Here is a 21,651-nt window from a genome sequence, read left to right on the forward strand (position 1 = left end):
TAGGTGGGGAGGCACGTTATTGTTCATTGAGAATACTATTCTGCTTTCTAGCAACTATCTTCCAGTGCAGGTAGTGTAATGTGCTCATGGTCCTGAATTAAAGCCAAGTAGTTTCAGAACAGCTCTGTGGTGGGTTTTTGGTTTTGTTTTGGATTTGTTTTTTCAGAGTGGATATTACAAACACTTTTTAAAAGGATAATTGGATTATAAATCAAAACATAAATTTGGAAATAGCAAAAAAGTGACTGTAAGAATAAAATCCTTACAATGAAAGATGCTTAAATTATTTATAGGTATTGTTTTAACATAATTATTATTGTTTTAAACCTATAGTCTACAGGCTGACCTCAGAGGAAGATGTATGGTTTCAGATTCCTATAAAATAAATACATTATTAGCTTTTCTCAATAATGAAGGAAATAGTTTAAAAGGGACATTTCTACCAGACAGAAGGCATTTTTATTTTTTGTTCTCAGTACAAGCCTATGGTCATACTCACTTCACTGAAGTATTAATGCTGCGTTTATTCACTTTTATTGAACATTTAACTGTTGACTTGTTTTCTTTAGCATGGGGCTGATTTCTTTACTTGAACTGCCTCAGTCTCTTACAATCTTAGGGCAAGGGAGATGAAGTCCTCCCTGGAGCTTTACTTGTTTCAAATATAATTAGAATGGCAAGCCAACTCAATATAAAACTAATTATTTAGGAGAATAACACAATTCATTTAGTTTAAAAGTATCACCTTTTGAAATAAATCTGAAAAAAGGGAAAACTGATCAAGTACTTCAACTATTTCTTTCTTTTTCAAGAAATGCGCTCTCATGAGAAAAGCAAATGAAGCTATGTCAGCCATCTCACCTGTCCTTAGGAGGAGACTAGAAAACATCTTTCCCGACCAAGTGCTATAGAAGCTTGCTTTTATCGTTGGTAACTAGATGACTAATGGCCTAGGGATTTTTCTGTCAGGTTTCACCCAATGTATTCAGCTTTTTGCTTAGAAGGAACTTGAGAGAAAGGAATCTCAGAAAGAGATCATTCTCCATAAGAATAAAAATAAGTACTGCCATGTGTGGTCTTTTCCTCTCTCAAGAGTCAAAATGGATAGAGATTAAAATTAGATTCAAAAAATATTGCCTTCAGTGAAGAGAGAATTTTATGAGCTTTGGTTTCTGGTGTGCAAGAATGAGCTTTATAAATCAGCAACTGATTTCCCTACTGAGAAGCTCAAAGGCTGAGAGCAGAGACACAGAAAAGGTCTTGCTGTAGCACCAGCAGGATGAAATGGTACAGATACCCTGATAAAATGGTGGTGATTTAATGAACTAGCAGCTAGAAATAAAAAACAAGGGGGGAATGGGAGGAAGGAAGAGAGGCGGGCATGGGCAGAGGTGGACACACACAACTGAAAATTTGGAGACAAGCTCAGGATTTCCATGCACAAGTCCTGCAGTGTTTGTTTAATGCAGTACAACGTACCAAATAGTTCAACTCTAAGCATTTACCTTTCCAAACTTCAAATCAGTTAAGGTAGCCGTCAGTTTATCCCCTAACATTCTCACTACTACCTGCACAATAGCTATTTAATAGTCTAACTTTTCATATTTTGCTTTGTGTATCACTGCTCGAGGAGCTGTCTATACTACAGGAGACTGCTCTACGTGCCCAAACTAGTCAAATCGCATCTTTTCAGTTAAAGAAAATGTTAAGAAATGGCCTCTGACTTCTTCTATTTGTTTTATTTGTTTGGTGGTTGGCATTTCTTTTGTTTTGTTTGTGGGGAAGGGGTTCTGTCTCACATATGTGTACAGGAAGCCTGTTTTTTGTCATATCTTAGTAATCAGCAAATTTCTTTGTCCCTGGGAGAGAAAATTAGGTTGAGTCACACATTCACCTACAAAACAGCAGTGGTGACTCCAAGAGGTTGGTCTAGGAAAAGACATGGGCAACAAATCTAGTGGTATTGGATCAAAGCAATTTACTAGTCTTCCGGCTGGAAGAGTGCAGTTCAGTTTAGAAGACCACATAAATGGGACATATTGTAGACAGAGGATGTTTGGAAAAGGTTAGCAGGGAGTTTGTGCCCCAGCTGAAATCTTGGGAAGACTAACTTTCTAAATCACTTTCTATATTATGTCAAAATACTAGCCATTTCCAAAGCAAGGGATTATACAATGCCATCTGTGGCGTTTGTGGGAAAAAAAAATCAAACTGTGGTGGTCCAGCAGAAGGAGGCTCACAGTCACTACCACAGGAAGGTCAGCCATGGCATCTGCGTGGCTTGTTGTAGAGCAGTACCAGCTGTGGCAAAGGTAAAACTGGAGCACAGGAGCTCTCCCCTATGTGTCAGACAGCAGATACTTGAGATGGCCAAATTTTGTATGGCTCTTTTCATACGTGCAGCATTACTGCTCATTAGATGTCTGCAAGACTTGTCCAACTTGTTGCATATGCGTGGAAATGAATTTTGCAAATTTCCTGGGTTTCCTTTGTAAGGGTTCTATCTGTATCTTGTAGGTTGGCCCACAGCTGTGGGCCCATATCTAGGAGGAAGAAGAGATGTAGAGAACTTTTTATATCATTTTCCATTAAATTACTTGCCCCTTTTGTTGGGAAATTATTTTCCTTGCTTGCTTATTATTGCACATACAAAAAGCTTACATGCTGGCACTACTATTGGTTTATTTGCTTTAGATTGTCTTGCATTTAGCCCCTTTGAAGGTTTAAACATAAAATGTAGAAATAGTTGTGATAAATTGTCAGGCTCTTCCAAAGATTCAGAAGCTCTGGAGTTACTGCCAGTGACAGATGGTTTGTCCTTGCTCCTCACTTGTATCCTTGACAGCATTTTTCTGCTCTCTGCAAAATCTCCCTTGCTGTGTAGTTGAATTCTTTAAAAAAAAGAGAATTATTTTCTGTTTCATCCATGTTCTTGTTCATCAGTTCAATAGCATCTGTGTTTGACTAAGCAGAACACCTTCCTCATGAAGCAGAAGTTTGATTTATTTTTAGGGTGTTAGGAGAACTGCTGGAGTTTGACATGAACACATTTCTAAAGTTACAAAGATGTTAAGAATTATCTTTTATATCTATTGCTGTGGATTTCTGTGAAGGTGTATGAATGGCACTGCATACTCGACGGGCTGTATCATTTGATGCAAGACTTATGCAACTAATGACACAATGTTTTCAAATACTCCGGTGTGAACTCAGTCTGCACGGTGGTTGAGTGGGTAGAGAGTGAATTTCTTTTTCAGTTTTTCCACAGTTTCATGAAGTCTGTTTGAGAACTGGCTTGCTAACTTGCTGCTTTGATTCTTAGAACTGGAGAATTACGTGATATCACATTAAAAACAACTGAATACTAACAGCATATAGATGAAAAAGTGCTGAATTCAGAAAAATATGTTCTCTGAAGTTGTTAGCTATGTTGGCTGTTCTCTGCTTATTCTTTGACACCAATTTAGTTGTGTAAGATAGGAATGTGTGAGTTGCAATGGGCATTAGGCTGCAAGATGCAGCTTCCCCTTTCACAGTGGCATTCATCTGCTTGTGTATATTCCTGAACAGTGAAGGTACTCAATGGCACAGCAGAAATGCCATCTCAAGAGCACAAAATTATTTTTTTAGTATTGTTTCAAATATTTACCCTTTCAGTAAATAAAATCAGTCTGAACTGCACAACAGTTGATACAGAATTAATAAGTTTTTGCTTCTTTTAGCTACTTCTAGTATGATTCATCACAATTAAGAAAGCAAAATATATTTGGAAGCACAAAAGCAGCCATCTTGGCTTAGGCCAAAGAATGTTTCTGTGTCTTATCTCCAAAGATGGCTGTAAGAGAATACTCAAGGGGGGGGCAGTTATGTTTAGCTTTACAGAGCTTTCTGCATTGAATATAGCTTCGTGTGTTTAGTAAGACACAGCTGAATTCTTGTATGGTTTCCTCTAGAGGAAGTGTGAAAAGAGAATTTGTCAAGTATGTGCATGGTTTTCTTTGTTTCGGAAAGGGTCAACTGTCCTCGATTTCATATCTGTGTAGGATTTTGGTGTGCAGCCCTCATTATGAATGCACACTCATTTTTCTTAGTTTTAGCTTAAGAGGTGAGCTGCATAAACAATATGTTTACCTGCCTTCTGTCTTGTATGGAAATTTCCAATCTGTCCCTTGCCTTTCAGGAGCACACAGAGCGCTTCCTGTCACAGAGCCAGCAGAACCAGTAGATGAATCTGAAACTTGCATTGTATTCACGTGCTTGGGGTCTTGAAACCCCTACATCCTACACACCCCCATCAAATTGCTTTATTGCTTCTAATGTACAGGCTGTGAGATTTCTTTTTCATTACTGCCCTTATGCCTTTGCAAGCATTATTTTGTTCATTCATTGTTCCCTGGCACAGAACAGAAGTTCATGCCAGCTCACTTGATATGCCTGCAGATGTGAATTTCAACTAGAAAAAGACCATCACTCACATAACTAATACACGTTTTAACTTTCTGATCTTATTAGTCATAGAAACCTTCTACACAACTGCATTATATACTTCTATTGAAGCTGGCTTATATGCACTTTTAGGTTATGATCCATTTTAGGCAGAACCAGCAATGCTCTTTTGTGGTTGGGGTTTTTTTTGGTTTTTTGTTGGTTTTGTTTTGCGTTTGTTTTTTTTTACTTTAATCTTGTTTGTTATCATCCCTTCCAAGTGAATATGCAGTGGCTTTTTTAAGTAAACAAAACAGCAAACTGAGTAGGCTGTCAAGGGCATTGGGGAACATTGTGTCATGACGGTAAAGGTTTACTGTGTCCAAGTAATGGCTGCTTTACTGATGGATAATTGGATCTAGGTTGTGTTGCTGCTGGCTTTAGATATTTTTATATATTTATTTATTTGGACTGATTTAATATAATCTTGAACTTGTAAACTTGTGCTTAATAACTGCTGGTCAAGAGTATCTTCTGATTGTGAGATTATGCATATGATTACTGTTAGTGTTTGAAGAAAACTTTTTGGTTGAATGACCTTTTCCTGCAAACATCAAAAGTGAAGGTTTACATAATATTGTATTTATTTTCTGTAAAACAGTGTAGGTGCCTGTGCATTCTTTTGCCTTGAAAACCATAGGAAGCACAACAACTGGAAAATATCAGAAGCTTATTAATGATGATGATAATAGTATAAGCCCTGAAATTCACACAGATGTAGAATATGCACTGCCTAACTTTGAAGTTAATTAAATGGACAATATAGGCCATACAGGGAGAAGAGATGTTCAGAGGTGAGGGAACTGAGATGCAGCATCATGATCCTGCTGAAATGGACAGCTCTTTCGTGAGTGCTACCAGTGAGACTAGGATTTCATCAAATAAGACCAAACTACCTAAGGGTGAAAAGACAGCCTTGAAATCTAAATCTAATGATGAATCCCAGTTTAGATGTAGATCTATATTTCATCAAATAAAATAAAATGGGAAAATAAAAAAAAACCCTATCAACTTTCTCAGGGCATCATTTATCATCTTTTGAAGCAACCACTGTCAATACTAAGACAAGCTTTGGGTGGACGGGCTAAGGAAAATGCCAAAAAGCAGCTTCTTTTCAGGCAGCCTGAAAGAGAAAGTGAATTCTTAAACTAGGGGCTATCCCTAGCCCATCTAAACTTAAAATATATTGGTTTGAATGTCTCTGAGTACATTACAAGTTCATCTCAATTTGACATAAGCTTTTTGAAAATGGCTTTAATATTAAGTAGATTCATGAATGCATAAACTTTAATGTATAAAACATGATCTTTCTGCTGAGGAGTTTCAAGTGAAGCTAAAAAATGAGTGCATTTCATTTTATTGCTTGCAAATTGTGAATAAATCTGTCATAGGTAGCCTGAGATGTTTGAAATCATAAGAGTGACTTGTGAGACCAGTAAGCCCCTTCCAGAGTCTGGTTGAAGCAGCCTGTGAGTTCTACATAATAAAAACAATGACACTTAGAACCCTACTCTGTTAAAAAGGCCTTGTTTACTTGAAATTTGAGAGCCTGGGCAAAGTAGATACACAGAACCAAGTATTTATAAAGAAGCTAAATGAACTGTAAACCGAAGTTTTAATGGAAGATAAAGTGCATTAAAATTTGATCAGCTGAAACTTCAGGCACAAAGAAGAAATCAACCCCACTTTTACTGTGTTATTAAAAACTGAACAGAAATATGAATTCTCATTTTGTGGATTCCTTCATTCTGAAGTTTCAGTTGACTGCCATTTTGAAGCAGTGAAAGAGCTTAGGAACCCCTTGTGGAAAATAATTATTTTTGTCATTCCCCTAACACCACTGGGAGCCTTGACTCTGAAGACATCCCTTTTGCTGCCCTGGAGCCACAGGAATCTTAGGAGACCTCATCTTGAGCAGAGTAGTTAAGGTAGGGCAGGCATTCCCAGTGGGACATTCTGGAGCCAGAAGTTAGGAGAGACTAGGTTACTAGGAACCTGGCAAGAAGCCAGTATGTCAGATGTGTTATTTTGGGGTTTGGGGGGTTTTGTTTTGGTTTGATTTTGTTTTTGTTTTTTTAAGTTCTGATTGCTTTCAGCAGAAATGTATATAGATTGACTGGCAGAATTGTCTGCTTCATTGTCTTATGGAAAATTTAAATGGCATCACTTATGTTGTAGATGGGATAAACTTTCTGTGTTTGGGAACTTTACATAAGGAGCAAATACTCCCTTGAGAACTTTGTTACTATCCAGTCCATTTTTAAACTTTCTGTGTTCCTGAATGTGTTTGTCTTTCAACTGGTTTGATAGGAGAGATCTGATTAGAAGAGCCATGCTCCAGTTTAACCATCCTGGCTGAGCATTTTGTGATGCCTCCCATCACTTAGTTATTCAGTTTCTATCCTGTTCTATATGTGCTGTGTGGATGCCTACTGTGGAGGATGCAAGAAAATGTCAAAGCAACACTGTTGTCACCACAGAGAAAGAGTAGTGAGTCTAAGTTCCACATGAAGTGAGGACCCTGATTCCTGCTGCTAATACTACTGCCATTTTCCACAAGCGCATTAGATGCTATGGTTTTCGTTTTCACTCATTTTTTATTGGTGCTGTGAGAGTTTCAAATAAGAAGTCAGTTCATATACTGCTGCTCTGGCTTTTTTCTTCCCAGTCTCTCCAGATCAGAATTTCCAATCTTGCCTATCATTTTACTAAGTAATCAGTGACCCTCAATTCTCATGGCCTCTGAATTAATAATGAAGGTTATCAGTATGGGATCTTTTGCCACTCTTAAGATTTATGGCCAGACAAATTGTTTTCCTTTGGACATGGCACAGCATAAATTGCAGTCATCCTTGGCAACCGCTATTTGTGTTGGTTGACATTAGAAGCCAAATACGATTGCTGTGCAATGGTCCAAGTAATAACAGCCCAGCACTAGTCCTCTACTTGAACGTTAAAACATTGTAAGTCCCAAATCTTGTTTCAGTTTTTCAGTTTTTTATGTATGGGATTCGATGCAGTTTTAAGAATCCAGTAGTTTTGAATTGTGAATCAAGGTGAGCATAGAGATTATATAAATAAAATAGGATTAATTTGGGTTTAAAACTATTTCAGTGTCAATGCTAATTCAATTTCATTTAGGAAAAAAAAAAATATGTAAAGGTGTCCAGCCTTCTCTATAGTTTGTTTCTGGCCTCCTTTCTGTTGATGACTTCTTTCCTAGCTAATGAAACAGACCAAATGTATATTTTCCCGCTTATTGTTTCCACTGTGAAGGTGAATCAAACATGACTTGCCACAAAACTGTACTGGATTCACAGAGGGGAAGAATAGGGCTGAGTGAAAGATGAGTTAGGAAGTACATTTTAAGTCCAGCATGGAGGCAACTCATGGAAATAATTTTCAGCAAAGGAAAGAAGATCATGTGTGGGAGAAGGATTAGATGACCTGCATGGAGCTTGAAGCAGGCGGTCATTCATCATTCCTGTGAAAGCCCTCTTTTTCAAGAGAACTCTTTCCTTCTGGCTCTTTGCACTTCTATGAACCCCACCATTTGTGGCGTAGGTTTATTTGGTTTGGGTTTGGCTTGGGTTTTTTAATTTGCAGGCTTTGAGAGTAGGTGTACACTGGAAACACCTTAGGGGCAGGAACTACAGAAATCTAACAAGAGTTACTTAATATTAATTTTCTGCCTTCCCCTCTGTTGCTCCCTCTCAACACATAATATTAAGGCAAAAACGATTTCATTTTCTTCTCAGTCAACTGAAACATATTCTTTTCTTTGATGCCAGCAATGAAATGTGTTTTCCAAGTTTAATTAGCAAGTCTAACAATAACACAAAGGCTTCTGCAGAATTTTTTAAAGGTTCTCCAGCCTCGGTTGAGTAACAGGTCTTAGAGAGCAGGTGCTTCAGGTTTTGTCATTTGCAGAGAGCATCCACTTAATTTTTTTTCTGGCTTTCACAAGCAAGCTGACTGATAGCTGGTTTGTTCTCTATTTCAGGTCGTGGAGACTAATTTGGTTGCTTTCGACTGTCACTGGATCATTATAAATGAGGTAACTGTCAAGTGAACATTGTTGTGAATCATGAATCCTGTATGAATGTTTCTGAAGCAAAAAAACCCAAAGAAAATTAAATTGAAATCCTATTTTTAAACTGTGAAATAGGTTCTTCCATGAATGCTTGTCAGCTAAAATATGGCAAGTCAGTATATGAAGTAGCTTTCTATATAAGACATTGAACACATAATTGTTCTTAGATTTGATCACATTCACATTTTTCATTCATTTTATAAAAAGCAGAACCCTTGAATTCCCTGGGGAGATAACTCTCCCCTAACATGTATATCATGAGACTTCTGTATATTCTCAGGATAAAACATTGCTTGAAGATAATGTGTGTAAATTCTGTGTCTACTCTCTGGATTTACATAAGTATTATGTTTTCATACATAATTACTAGATTTTCATTAGTACAGTGTGCTAATGGTGAGGTAATTTAATCCAAGTGGTTTGGGTTTTTTTTTCAAGGTTAAATAGTAAGATATAACGTCATTGCAGTGGGATTGTACTTTGGCCTACTTGTTTGAACCAGAAGATTTTTAACCAGTTTTCTCCAGATAAAATTATGCTACAGAAAGTGCTGTGAAAACAACCCAGGTCCCACAAAAATTATTGGTTTAGGCTCTGCACTGTAATGCAATTACTGGTCAATTACACAGACCAGTAATGTGTGTGTTTTCCAGCACTGAATGGGGCCTTACTGGTTGAGAACCCAGATTTAAGCTACAGACGGTCATGTGGACAACATATATGTTTTCTTTTTCCTGTCAGATTAAACTAGAATTCATTTGTAGTGAGTGGAATCTTCAAGAGAATGTTCATCTCTACTCTTCAGAGTTAAAACTTATTATTCAAAAAAAACCCCACAACATTAACTGAATCTAAACCGGTCCGCCGTTAATCTCTGTATTAATGGATTAAACAATAGTTTCTTAGGCAGAGCTCAGATGCTGGCATGCTGTTCAAGTTAAAGACACTGCCATTGGGTTTTCATTTTAAATGGTATTTGACTAGGAAAGTTCAAAAGAAGGTGCTTGTTTTTAGCTGTGTCAGCTCCTCCACCCTCAAAAAGCAAAATAAAACCCAGGATCCATTCCTAGTGTATGTGCTTTCTCTTTGCTTTTTATTCAGAAATTAGTGTCTCGGGGGGGGGGGGGGGGTGTTGGGAATCTGCTTTCTAAGCATTGTTATTTGCACATTGCAGCAGATTAAATGGCAGAGCAATGGAAGTGGTTACCACTCAACTACCTTCTTCACTCCAAAACTCTTTCGCTGGGCTGTGGTCCCAACACTTGGGAAAGCTGAATGATCTGTGCAGTGAAACATACATTGTCCCTTATTAGTTTTATAGTCTTGTATGTGAAATGGGTGAAAGCCACTATTAACTTCATTCTGACAAACTGTGCTGTAAACTCTAGTCATTAAAATCTCTGTATTTCATTTAGTCATTCCTGCTATTTTAAAGAACATGAACATGTTTAATGCCATCTCTGCTTAATCTGCTTCTGGACATAAATCCATATTTTCCCACTTAAGTAACTTACTTTTAACCTGTGTTTCAAAATGTTAATAATCTCAATATTTTGCAGACACAGGAATGAGATTAGCAATAAGTAAGATTTGTAGATAATGTTATGGAAAGTATCATGCTTTGTCCTGGTTTTCCTTATCGCTATCTCAAATTGCAACAGAAGTTTAAATATTTCTTGAATGGTGAATGCTGCATAACATGCTTATTGCAACATTTTACCAGTTCAGTAACGAGATTGCAATACGCTCACTTAAGCAGTGCAAGATTTGGAAATGCAGTGATTTATGGGCCCCTTACTGTGTGATATTTAATATAGCTATCTTCATATTGAAGTCCATTTGATATGGTTGTCCATTTGCTGTTGATGACCTCAGAGCTCTGCCCATTTTGTTGCTTATATGAATCTTTTGTGACATCTTTGACAATTTAGATATCTCTCTGTGTGTGCCTGTATTGGCGAAATCAGACTGTTGACTGCTTCTCTGGCCTCCTAATTTGAAAATTTCAGATGATTTATTACAGTAAAAATGTATTGTTTTGCAAAATCCACATACGATTCAAATAATTGAGATACCAAAATAGGATTAAATTGATTTCCTTTTCCATCACTGTGCCAAGGGGATACAACACACTGAGTATAGTAGTACAGAAGGAAATATAACCTTCAGTTTTGTGATCAGGAATCTGCTTAGGCTTTTTGAGGTAACATCTGTTATTTTAATTGCTCACTCTAAATGCTATAATGCTTGGAAAGAGTTCCTTAATTTTTACAGTCCCATTAGTTGCTATTTTATGTAATACAGCAAATTTGCTTGAAGACTGTCATAATAGCAATGTATGTGTGGGAGGAGGGGATTTGTTCCTATGAAATGAAAGGATTCATAATTTTCTAAAGCATAATACATTGTATTAGACCTTTGCAAATAATACAGATCTCCTCTGATCAGTGCAGTCAACTGAGGAAAATAATTGTTCCTGTTTCTTCAGGGCCCTAAAACAGATGGTGCAATTCTTTGTTTAAAATTTGCAGGAGTCATAGATTTGAATGTAGTCATGATCAAATATGCCTTAAAAAAATATTACAATTGATTTCTCACACTCTGTCTGTCTGTTTCTGCTTGTTTCTTTTCCTCTGCACAATAGTAAATATAACCTCAAAAAGACCAAGATAGTAAAATTGTATATACACTATGACTCTTAAATCACAAGTGTACAGTAAGCTTAGATTTTATTTAATGGAACTGAAGAAGGTGCATTTGTATGATTTTCATCACTTTCTTTTGCTCTTTTTAAATGAAAGAAATGTCCTTTTTATTTTAAATCCATGTGTCTCAGGTGTTTTCCTTCGTTAAACATACAGGGTCATCTTACTATGCCCATGGCTGCCACCAGTTCTCTGTTACTATTGTTTGCTCAAGGACAGCCCAAAACACTTTCCACTGCCTACTGTTACCATAAAGGAGGTGAAAATATTAATGGTACTCTACAAAGGATTGGTTGGATTTCATCTGCAATAATGTGCACAATTATGACCAGCTCTATTAAAATTACAATGGAATGGGTGCACAGAAAAGCTTATTTGTGTGAGAAGAGACTGAAAAGGTTGGCTTGATTAGCCTGTGAAAACAAAGACTGAAAGAGGATATGCTCTCTGTTTATAAACACAGAGAGAGTGTGAATAAATGCATCATTGTCAAGGTCCAGAGGACAAGGTTGGCACAAAAACAAATGAGTTCAACTTGCCCATGAATAAGTTCAGATCAAAAGTTAGTAAAAGGTTTCTAATTACCAGAGACATCTGTCTGGAAAAACTCCTTCTTGGAGGGGAAAAAAAAAAAAATCAAAAACAAAAACAAACCAAAAAAACCCCAAACCAACCAAATAAAAAAACCCAACAAACTTTTTTAAAGAACAATGTATAGAAAAAGATCCAATGGGTTTGCCCATCATAGCACAAGAGATGACTGGGAGACCCAAAGGGTTGTATTCAAAGGCTACTTTCAGATAAACACATTTTTTCTAGGGGAGGGCTGGTCCTTGGCTGATGCATTCATCTAGTTCCACTGTGTTGCAGCCCAATGCACTCCACCATGAAGAAGAGCATAAAGTATAACTATCTTTTAAGACCGGATCTAGCTCAGGTCCTAAAATCACAACTCAGTTCTAGGAGCTCACATAATTCTGCATTTTAATATGGATAATAGAATAATAATAGCATTCTAGGTTTATTTGAACCCTTACATTTTCCAGTGGTGATGGCAGGTCAGGTGTGAAATGCCACTCTCTCTGGTGCAGATCGGTAACCAAGCTGCCAGCTCTTTTTTTTTTCAGAGGGGAGAGCCAATGAACAGACTGGTTTAGCCCTATTATCTCCAAACTCTTGGATTTTGTCCTCTGTGAAAGCTAAAAATTGATTTCTCCTCGTCCTATCAATTTTCTTCTCTTTTTCATCATACTCTCCAGAACCTAAGAAACATAAAGGATATATAGAGAGCAAATTATTATGAAGTTCAATATCTCCCTTTACTTGTCTTGGAGCTTCATCTGGTTATGCCTTTCCCCTAGCTACTCCTCTTTGGGAAGTGTGAGAAATTCAGGAAGGGCGTAGCACAAGTGTGCTTTGGCATGGGCAGTGGCAGCCCATGAGCCAGCCTCAAGAGAGTGTGCAGTGCCCACCCTTTCCTGCTCTGCCTCCTGCTCTCTGCTGCTGGCTTTTGGAGGAAGAAACACTCTCCTCTCTGAGTGTCATGAAGAATGTGATGAAGACATAGCATGTACTGGAAAATAAGGCACGTCCAGTATATGATAAAAGTACTGGAATTATCTTGGCCCCGAGTTAAGATGTCTCCATAAGCAACTATTGCTGCCTTTGTTTGGTGCTTATTACAAGACTGAATACATTCTCTCCCTCCATGTCTCTGCCTACTTGTGCGGTTTTTCTGTGGTGAATGGTCTCTGCCTAGGCTGCTTATCTTAAAATAATGAGATAATGAAAGCTGAACAGCAATGTATATTAGGTCTTCCTTCCGATGAGTCTCTGTCTGATATGTTGGTGTGATCCTCTTCAGTTCCTTTTTCCTAATTCATCTGTAAAGACTTATTAATTTAAAATAGCATTTCTTTCCTTATTTATTTGCCTACTCAGATGAAATGTACGTCTAATTTTATCTTTGCTCCATTTGAAATAGGACAACCTCCCCTTTATTCCAAGTTCAGACTAACAAAAGAAAGCTTTGAAACTATGTATTGATCTTCTGATTTAAAAAAAAATAATAAATACAAGCCACATAACCTACCCTAAATTTATACAGGTGCCAACTCAGTTCAGCTCGGCCAACTTTGTAATATTTTTTTACATTTGGTGCTTGTGTAACAGATCATCTGCCATCCTTATATCATTATACTGTATCCTCCTTTGAAGTGCAAATGAAAATTGTTTCCTCTCATACAATAGTTGCTTTATATAGTTTTCTTAAGTCAGATCCAAAATTCAAGAATGAGGGATGATGTTAGAGAATCATTATATAAAAGGCTTGTCACTCAGTCAATGCTAAGTATTAAAAAATGACAAAGATATAGCAAATTACTTAAGTTGAATTTGGCTTTGCATGACATTGCTTTGTTGTTAATCTAAAATCTGAATTTATTATATGATCAGTGGAATTCACAGCATTTAAAATAATAGCTGTCATTAATCTATTGATGTATATACCTCCTTGGCAACCAGACAAAAATCTCTTTGGTGTTTGGATTCTATTATTAGTTCTCAGTTGATGTATAAAAATATGAGGTAGTAACCTAAAGGTTAAAATGAGAACACTCTAATTAAAATGCACCAAAAATGCTGACTATAGAAAAAATAAATACACTTCTGAGGTGGAAAAGATAAATGTTTGAGCAGCTGAAAGTCAAAATTTCTTTTAAAGTATTACTTAGCAATATAATGTGGCCATGCATCTATCAGGTTTTACGTTATTAGAACAAGTCTAATAGTCTTGCTGTTACAGTTTGGGCATGGTGTGTAATGAAACCAGGCAAACTTTTTTTAGATCCTCTGAGAAAGGATATAGTTTAAAATCAGGACAAGAAGTTTCTTGAGCTCTCCTTTCCAATTATATTGAAAATTATATGCATTTTGTTAAAATAGCATTTTTTGTTTTGCTTTGGTTTTTTACCTTGCAGCTAGTGAAATGATACAGACTAAATGAAAAGACGGCTTTTTAAGATGAGATAAACCATTATGTGTGGTACATTAAGAATTAATCGACCAGAAATGCAAGATATTACACTGGACACAGCTGATGCCACGTGCTATTTTTGTTTGCAGAAAAATCTATATTTCATAAAGAACATTAACAACAGATTAATTCAGAAACTATGACAATCTGTGAAGAAGAATAAAATACTTGTCAGGAGAGTAGAAGTTAAAATTTTCATCTCATGTATTTTTCTTCTAAGATTTAATGGGAGCACCAAGATTCAATTTAAATACCAGTATGTCCAAAGAACTTGCTTCAAAATAATTAATTTAAAGAATATGAACTGAAGCCAAAATTACTGGGACAGTTGCCTTAGCATTTCAAGAGCTGCTTTTTTGAAAAGCTTGGCTTCCTTTTCACAAGAAAAATTCCATAATTTGAGTTCAAGTCTATCTCCTGGTGTCTCCTAAGGTCTTGGTTACAGCCATAGATCAGGAGGCTAGAGGCAAAATCAGATGATGGCATTTAGTTACAGGTATAACAGTGCAGATGTGCTGTATCCTTTAAAAAATGAAAAGCTATAAATACACAAACGAGAATCAGAAATACTCAATAAACTGTGGCTGCAAGCAAGGGTGTGTTAAGTGCAGGCTCCTTGAGCACCTCCCTTACTTGGAGAGACAGGGGGGTGGAGGGTATCCAGACATTTAAGTGTCTAAAAAGTTCAGGGCATCAGCCTCTGTAGTTAAGACAGGTTATGGACGAACTGTTCAGCTTGATGAAAAATAAATTCTAGTTAAAAAGATTGAGCAATTTTGTAGATTATTTCTCCTGCTTTGCAGAAAAATACACATAATTGCCTTGAAAGCTACCAGCTGACCCTATTTGAGTCACCAGAAAAAGGCTGTTTAACTAAAGTTCAAGTTCTTATGTGAAGATTAGAGACAGTTGCTGTTGCTTGTGAGCTCACGCTCCTCTCGCTCTGTGTTCCCTGAGGGCCTCAATCATTCAATGGTGTAAAGGACCATATTCCAAAACTGCAAGAATTTATACTGTGTTAAAACTGTTTTTCTGGTTTCCCTAACCTGCCTTAAAGTTAATATTTTAAGGTTAATATTTCACATATTGATGTATTTACCTAGGGGTTGTTTTTTTTTTCTTTAAAGTGTGTGTCCATACAGCTGAGAGTTTAACTGTAAGCCTTAATAGGTACCCCATGGAGTAAAAAGTTGGGTTTAAATTAGGTCCTGCTATAAACAAGCATGTACACACCTAGAATACTCTGATGCATTTTTTTTACCCTTTTGGTAAATCGTGTTTGCTAACTTGCACATTGTTCATAGGTTGTTGATACTTGTTTTCCAGGAAATGAACAATTAAGGCCTGAATAATTGTCTGTGCCTTTACAGCTCCTAAGTAATGCTACACTTAGAAATACATCATGGCATGACTTCCTACTGATTTACACATTATTTGCAAAGGGTGCTGTGAAACACTTTTAAGTAAAAGATCAAAGGTAAAAGGAGAGGGAGAGAAAACCCAAAATGAAACAACTAAGCCCAGTTACATCTACAAAGATTTGGTGAAGTTTGGGCACAGTGCATTTTAAACTTTGGCAATTATTGGAAGGGTCGTATGTCAGTTGTTTTACTGAGAAGGCATATGTTATTTTTGAGGCAATGGCAGAACAATAGCTGTGTAGCAATCACATTCCTCTCAGCCCTTTCAGTTAATTTTTTTGTTTATAATCTGGTGGTAACATTTCTATATTTTAACTTTTATGCATATTCTCTCTCTTACCTTATCTTCCAGGAAATAAATGATGTGGATGTGCAGGAGCTAGTGAGAAGGTCAATTGGAAGGTTAACAATTATTCGACAAACATTTCCAGTCCCCCAAAACATAAGTCAGCGCTGTTTCCGTGGGAACCACAGAATATCTTCATCACTGTGTGATCCGAAGGACCCCTTCTCCCAAAGCATGGAGGTAGTTCATATACCTGTCTATTCCCACCTGGGAACTGTCTTTCTAGATCAGATCAAGGTTTTTCCCTAGGGACTTAGTGTAATTTAATGGTTTTTTTTTCGTGTTCTCTCTGACATGTAGTTTAATGGCTCATGGCATGGCAAGAAAATACTTGGGCAGTGGGTGAGTGAGATTGATGGCCTAGAACAACTCCCCCACTCCACAATAAACTCCAAAAAAACCACCTGATCTCCAGGCATTAGGGTGGTTGTTTTGATGTCCTGTTAAATTTTACTTTTTGTCATCTCACTGATGACATCTCCATGATGACACCTCACTGTCATCTCCATGGCCAACGTCTCCTGTCTTCTCTAAGCCTCAAATGTGTTATGAATAGGAGAGCCTTCCTGGGCTTCCTGCATCATTTCTTGCAAGTGTCTTAGTGTACGCACTTAGATGTATGCCTATGTTCCAAAAGAGGCCTTATTTTCAGGGTTGGTAGTTACAAATCACAATTAAACTATAACAGCCTTCCTATCACATGAAATCAGCAACAAGATCACGATCACTGTCCTCCTGGCTTCACGTAGTTTTCCAAGAGCAAGTCCTCTTGTATCTGGTTAGTCTTTGTCATGACAAAGCCATCGCAAATCAGGAGTCTGAAATTGGCTTGAGATGATGATTTTACTTTTGGGGTTTTTTTCATGGTCATTTATGAAGTTGTGGAAAGATGACTGCATTGGCAGTGGTGCAGGAGGAGCATATCTGACTTAGCACCAAAGAACAGTCATCTTGTGATGCTAAAATTAATGAGTGGAAGAATACAATGGTAGAGAAATAGGGAGGTGTTAAAGAGTGTCCTTGCTTAAAATAAAAATATGTAAGAGGAAAAAGAGAAGTGTGGCTGGTCTTGCCCTGTTTTGGGTTAGCTGTAAGAGCCTTTGTCTCACACTTGTTCACAAAGCAGCCAGTAAACAGCTATTGATGACATGAAAAGCTGGCTGTAGCATGCTGCATGGTGTTCCTATTAGAGTTCTTAAAATAAACATGGCTGTGTAAGGTCAATAGATGCATAGGATATTTCTAGAGGCTATTTAGGAACTGTGAAATTCATTAGGGTCTTCCATTCTGTTATGGCGACGTGGTCCTACTAACTACAGAAAATAAGAATCGTGTGTCAATAGAAGGCTTCACATTTGATGTATTTTTCTGTTCAACTTCAGTTTCATTTCATTTTCAGTTCAGTAGTGAACTGACTGTAGGAAAAAAAAGTTCTAGAAACCAACGTTTGTTCTCTACAAATTGGCAAAATCCATTTAATATGTTAGATTGGATCTTATACCTTAACCTGTGCTTCTTTATCAACCTGTAGCTTGGAGAGCTATAATAATGCCATTGAAAGCTTTCATGGCATTTTGCTTCAAAGGAATGATGGAAACTTGACTGGTTTAACCGTTCTACAAAGCTGAGCTGCTTTTTGCATATTTTCCCTGAGATGGCTGCACTTCATTAGTGGCTGAGGGAGACAACACTAAAAAATGAGAGGAAGAAAAACTGACACAGTTTCCCTTGTGTCTTCATATGATGCACAGACCTTTGAGTAGCTCTGGGGTTTATTTGCTGCTGCTTTGTTCTCCCCAACAATATTATAAATTAACTTCCATTACAGTGGGGAATTGAAACAGGTTATAAATTGAAATTTCTAATGCTTTTTTTTATACCATCAAAGTGTGACTAATCAGAAATATTCTCAGGAAATTATAAGGGTGGATTTCTTGATCCTCCCCACCCCCCCCCCCCCCCGAATTACTGCCCCTAAAGTCTGTGTGAACAATTAATTTTTTCAGCATCTTTATTAAAACACTGAAAAATATCTTCGTGAAGATCTCTCATTGTGTCTCTGGGACTGTCCTAGTTGAATCAACAACTTCTATAAATTTGTATCGTTTTGGAGGCAGAAAGTTAAAACCTGGATTCACATGAGTATTTAGTACCCTGACTCTTTTGTTTAAAAACTAAGTGCAATGGTCTAGGCATACATAAAGTAAATGCCATTAGTCCCGATTAATGACTCATACTTAATCCGATTGCTAAATACCTTTCTTCTACATTCTGGAGCAAAAAATCACATCTGAATTTTGAATTGCATCAACAGGAGGTTATGCAGTTAGATACTGCTTGCTAATGTAAGTGTGCAGCCATTAGTTTAAGAGGCTTGCAACAAATAAAGGATCAGTAATCGATACCAGGCAATGCATTAAACATACCAGTAAATTTACATGGAACATGAATAAAAGTGTAAAGTGATTTGAAATTACAGCCCTTCTGTGTGCATTGGGACAGTTACTAATGAAGCATACTTCTGGTAGTGATAGGGAAGGCTGATTTTGAGAAGCAGAAATTAATTTTAGTGTCTTTATCATTGCATTATCAGTGGCTGATTGTTGTAAATGTTAAGATGAACTGTTAGTGAAGGAACAACAATGCTTAATAATCGCTGAACTCTGTACTCCTGAGCCCTGTTAATACTTAATGAAGACCCAGCTATATTACTCTAAGACTATTGAATGCATCCTTTCTTAGGAACTGTGACAATAATCTTCTATTTATGTGATATTAGGTTATGGAAGCTAGCTTGAAAGCAATGTCGTTTTGTTGGGAAATGATGACTTGGCATCTGTAGCCCTTCATGTACCAATTTAGTCTGATTAGTGACCTTATTTTCTAGAGGTGGTTTGTTTGGGTTGTTTTTCGTTGTTGTTTGGTTTGGGGTCTTTCTTTAATCTTGTTTTGGTTTTGTTTTTTTCCTTTGGCAAAGGCTTGTGTAAAATAAACTTGGCTCACAGCATAGTAATAATTCCTTCAGTCTCCCTTAAATGTCCCTGTGGTGCTGACTTCTTTGGGGATGTGCAGGTTTAGCTGAAATGCTTTGGATTCTTTGTAGGTTTACAATACACAGAAAAATAATCCATGTTATTTTAAAAATGCTTGATTAATCTGAACCCTGATCCTCAATGCATGCTTTTAATCCTGTCATGCATAGAGGTGCCTAGCCTGTGCATCTGCAGAATGTAAATTTGTTCCTTGGTGAATACAGAAATGGAAGTACTCACAGCCACTGGAGTCATGGGAGAACCTTGAGTAGTATAAAGAAGCGTGTTCCAGAAAGAGGGGGTGAAGGATCATTGTCTTTTAAAGAAAAAGGGAAGTAGGGGTCAGAAGTTCTGTGCATTTATGGTACTACCAATGCAGTTGTAAAGGCAGTGGAGGATCCTGGGACTTTATCAGAAGGGATATCAGCAGACCATTAGATCTTCAATAAAGTGTGGAAGACAAAATGTCCCAGGAAATTCTCGCGAAGTAAGGAGAAAGACCACCTCTTCCCTGAATGCTAGGCAGGGAAGGAGTCTGTCACAAAACCTTCCTGTAGGAAATGTACGGATCAGATTGAGGATGACACAGGCAAAGTCAGCATAAAGATGGAATTTACATAATTAAATAAAAACATACAAAATAGGTTATATGGAAATGAGAAATGAGGCAGGAAGAAAAACTTCTTTTTTTTTCTTTTTCTTTCTTTTTTTTTTTTTTTTCCCCTCCTTTCTTTTAAGATGATGTGTGGATTTGCCAATCAGTGTCTCAGATCTTCAGCATTATTGTGCTTCCTTGGCATGCACCCCCTACCAATAGCTTCAGGACTTTCCCAGTTCTTGGATATTTTTAAGAGACAGAATAGGGGTATTTTCCACAAAGTTGGTGTACTTTCCTTTAGGCAGCTTCTTTCTTTTAAGGTTTTGAGCAGACCATCTGTATGGAGAAACGCTTACACAGAGCAGTCAACATATTCCACAATCTTGGAAATGTCTTTTGTCTTGTCTGTGAGTGATGGAGATAAAAACTCAGCAACCTTGCTTCAGTCAGCAAATTGCTGCTGGCTGATTGTTTTTCAGGCACTAGGAATATTCTACAGTCTCTTTCATAGTGCAGCTGAGGAATCTGAGTTTCTCTCAATAACTTCAGGCCCCATGGCTTCAAATGACCAGTAGGTTATCTGAAAATAATATTCCCAAAGGTCCTTGCATTTCTGAATACATTTCTTTTCCTGAGAACCTCTGTTCAGGAGAGCTGAGGTTTCTCCTTATGATAGTAACTTAAATGTTCCTGCCATTTGAGGACAGAAATGACTGAAATACAGCTAAACTGTAAATTACTTGTTTCAGAAGTGCTCATGAATTCTGAGCTTCTGTTCCTTTACATTAAAATGTGTCTTTCACATCTGACTTTGTATTGTGTGTATTTAAAAGTACATGTACAGATATTATACATGGGTAAGTGGATCTGGCACACAAGTAATTTCTTTTCTTGATTTCAACTGTTCTCTCTTTAATGCCAAACTGGAACTTCCTCACACCATATGTGTTTAACTGTACTCACTGTGAAACATGTACACATTTACTCAATAAAAGTTTTGTCCTGCAAGAAATTAACAACAGCCATTGCCAAATACTATGTCAGGAAACACTATAAAATGTAGAATCAACATGCAGCTGCACACTGAGAAAGATTTCATCAGGTCATATTGCATTCCAGAAATTGTCTCAATCAGAACTGATTTTTAAAAATAGGAAAAAAATCATAATGAAATTATTTATTTTAAATTCTCAGATTTTCTGTTTTTCAGAAGAATAAAACAATCTTGAAGAAAATTTGATGATGTCCAAATATCTGGTGATTGAAAATTGAAAGTTGCAGGCAGCTGGTTAAAAATAAATGGAAGTCTGTTTACTTTCATGAGTAGGGCTTTAAATCCTGCAAGTGGAGCTGTGCCAGTGATTGGGCTGCCTGTACTTCACATGTGTGTAGTTTGTTCCTGCAAATCACTTGTAGCGTGGCAGCCCTTAGTTTTTAAAGGAGCTGAAGATACGACTTATTGACTCTTACAATTTCTTCTTAATATCAAAGAAGTCATTTAATTACCAGGGGATTATGGGTGAGGCAAAACAAATGACAAATTCTGGCTGCTGGCAGGAGACCAAAAATAATAATGCTAATACTCCCATTCTAATGTCTTTGCAGATTTCAAACCTATATATATATGACACCGTCCTCCTGTTGGCAAATGCTTTTCATAAGAAGCTGGAGGACAGGAAGTGGCACAGCATGGCCAGCCTCACCTGCATCAGGAAGAACTCTAAACCCTGGCAAGGAGGACGATCAATGTTGGAAACTATCAAGAAGGTACCTTTTCCTTGTATTTCCTCGTCTTTGATTTCTCAAATAGTTGCATTAGGCAGTATTCCCTTCTTAAGTGTGTAGTGTTCTTGCCAGTTCTAGCACTGTCTTTTCAAAGCTATAGTTTTGATATATTTACAGTTTCTGAATTAAAATCATAGACTCATACAATGGTT

General features: G+C 37.1%; 1 protein-coding gene across 5 annotated transcripts in view; it reads left to right on the forward strand.

The window, feature by feature from the left end:
• GRID2 (glutamate ionotropic receptor delta type subunit 2) overlaps positions 1-21,651 on the forward strand; it is a 744,842-nt gene that overhangs the window by 509,841 nt on the left and 213,350 nt on the right. For 4 of the 5 annotated variants that reach the window (XR_003992319.2, XR_003992318.2, XM_030492665.2 and 1 more), the window contains exons 5-7: positions 8,489-8,542; positions 16,091-16,264; positions 21,320-21,481. Coding sequence is in view for 3 of the 5 variants with exons in the window: in XM_030492665.2 (XP_030348525.1) it covers positions 8,489-8,542; positions 16,091-16,264; positions 21,320-21,481 (390 nt within the window). In the remaining 2 variants the exon portion in view is untranslated. The remainder of the gene's footprint in view (positions 1-8,488; positions 8,543-16,090; positions 16,265-21,319; positions 21,482-21,651) is intronic. The other variant, XM_030492666.2, reaches the window with a different exon arrangement.

The sequence above is a fragment of the Strigops habroptila genome, chromosome 7 (assembly GCF_004027225.2).
Source record: "Strigops habroptila isolate Jane chromosome 7, bStrHab1.2.pri, whole genome shotgun sequence".
In the NCBI taxonomy this organism is placed as follows: domain Eukaryota; kingdom Metazoa; phylum Chordata; class Aves; order Psittaciformes; family Psittacidae; genus Strigops; species Strigops habroptila.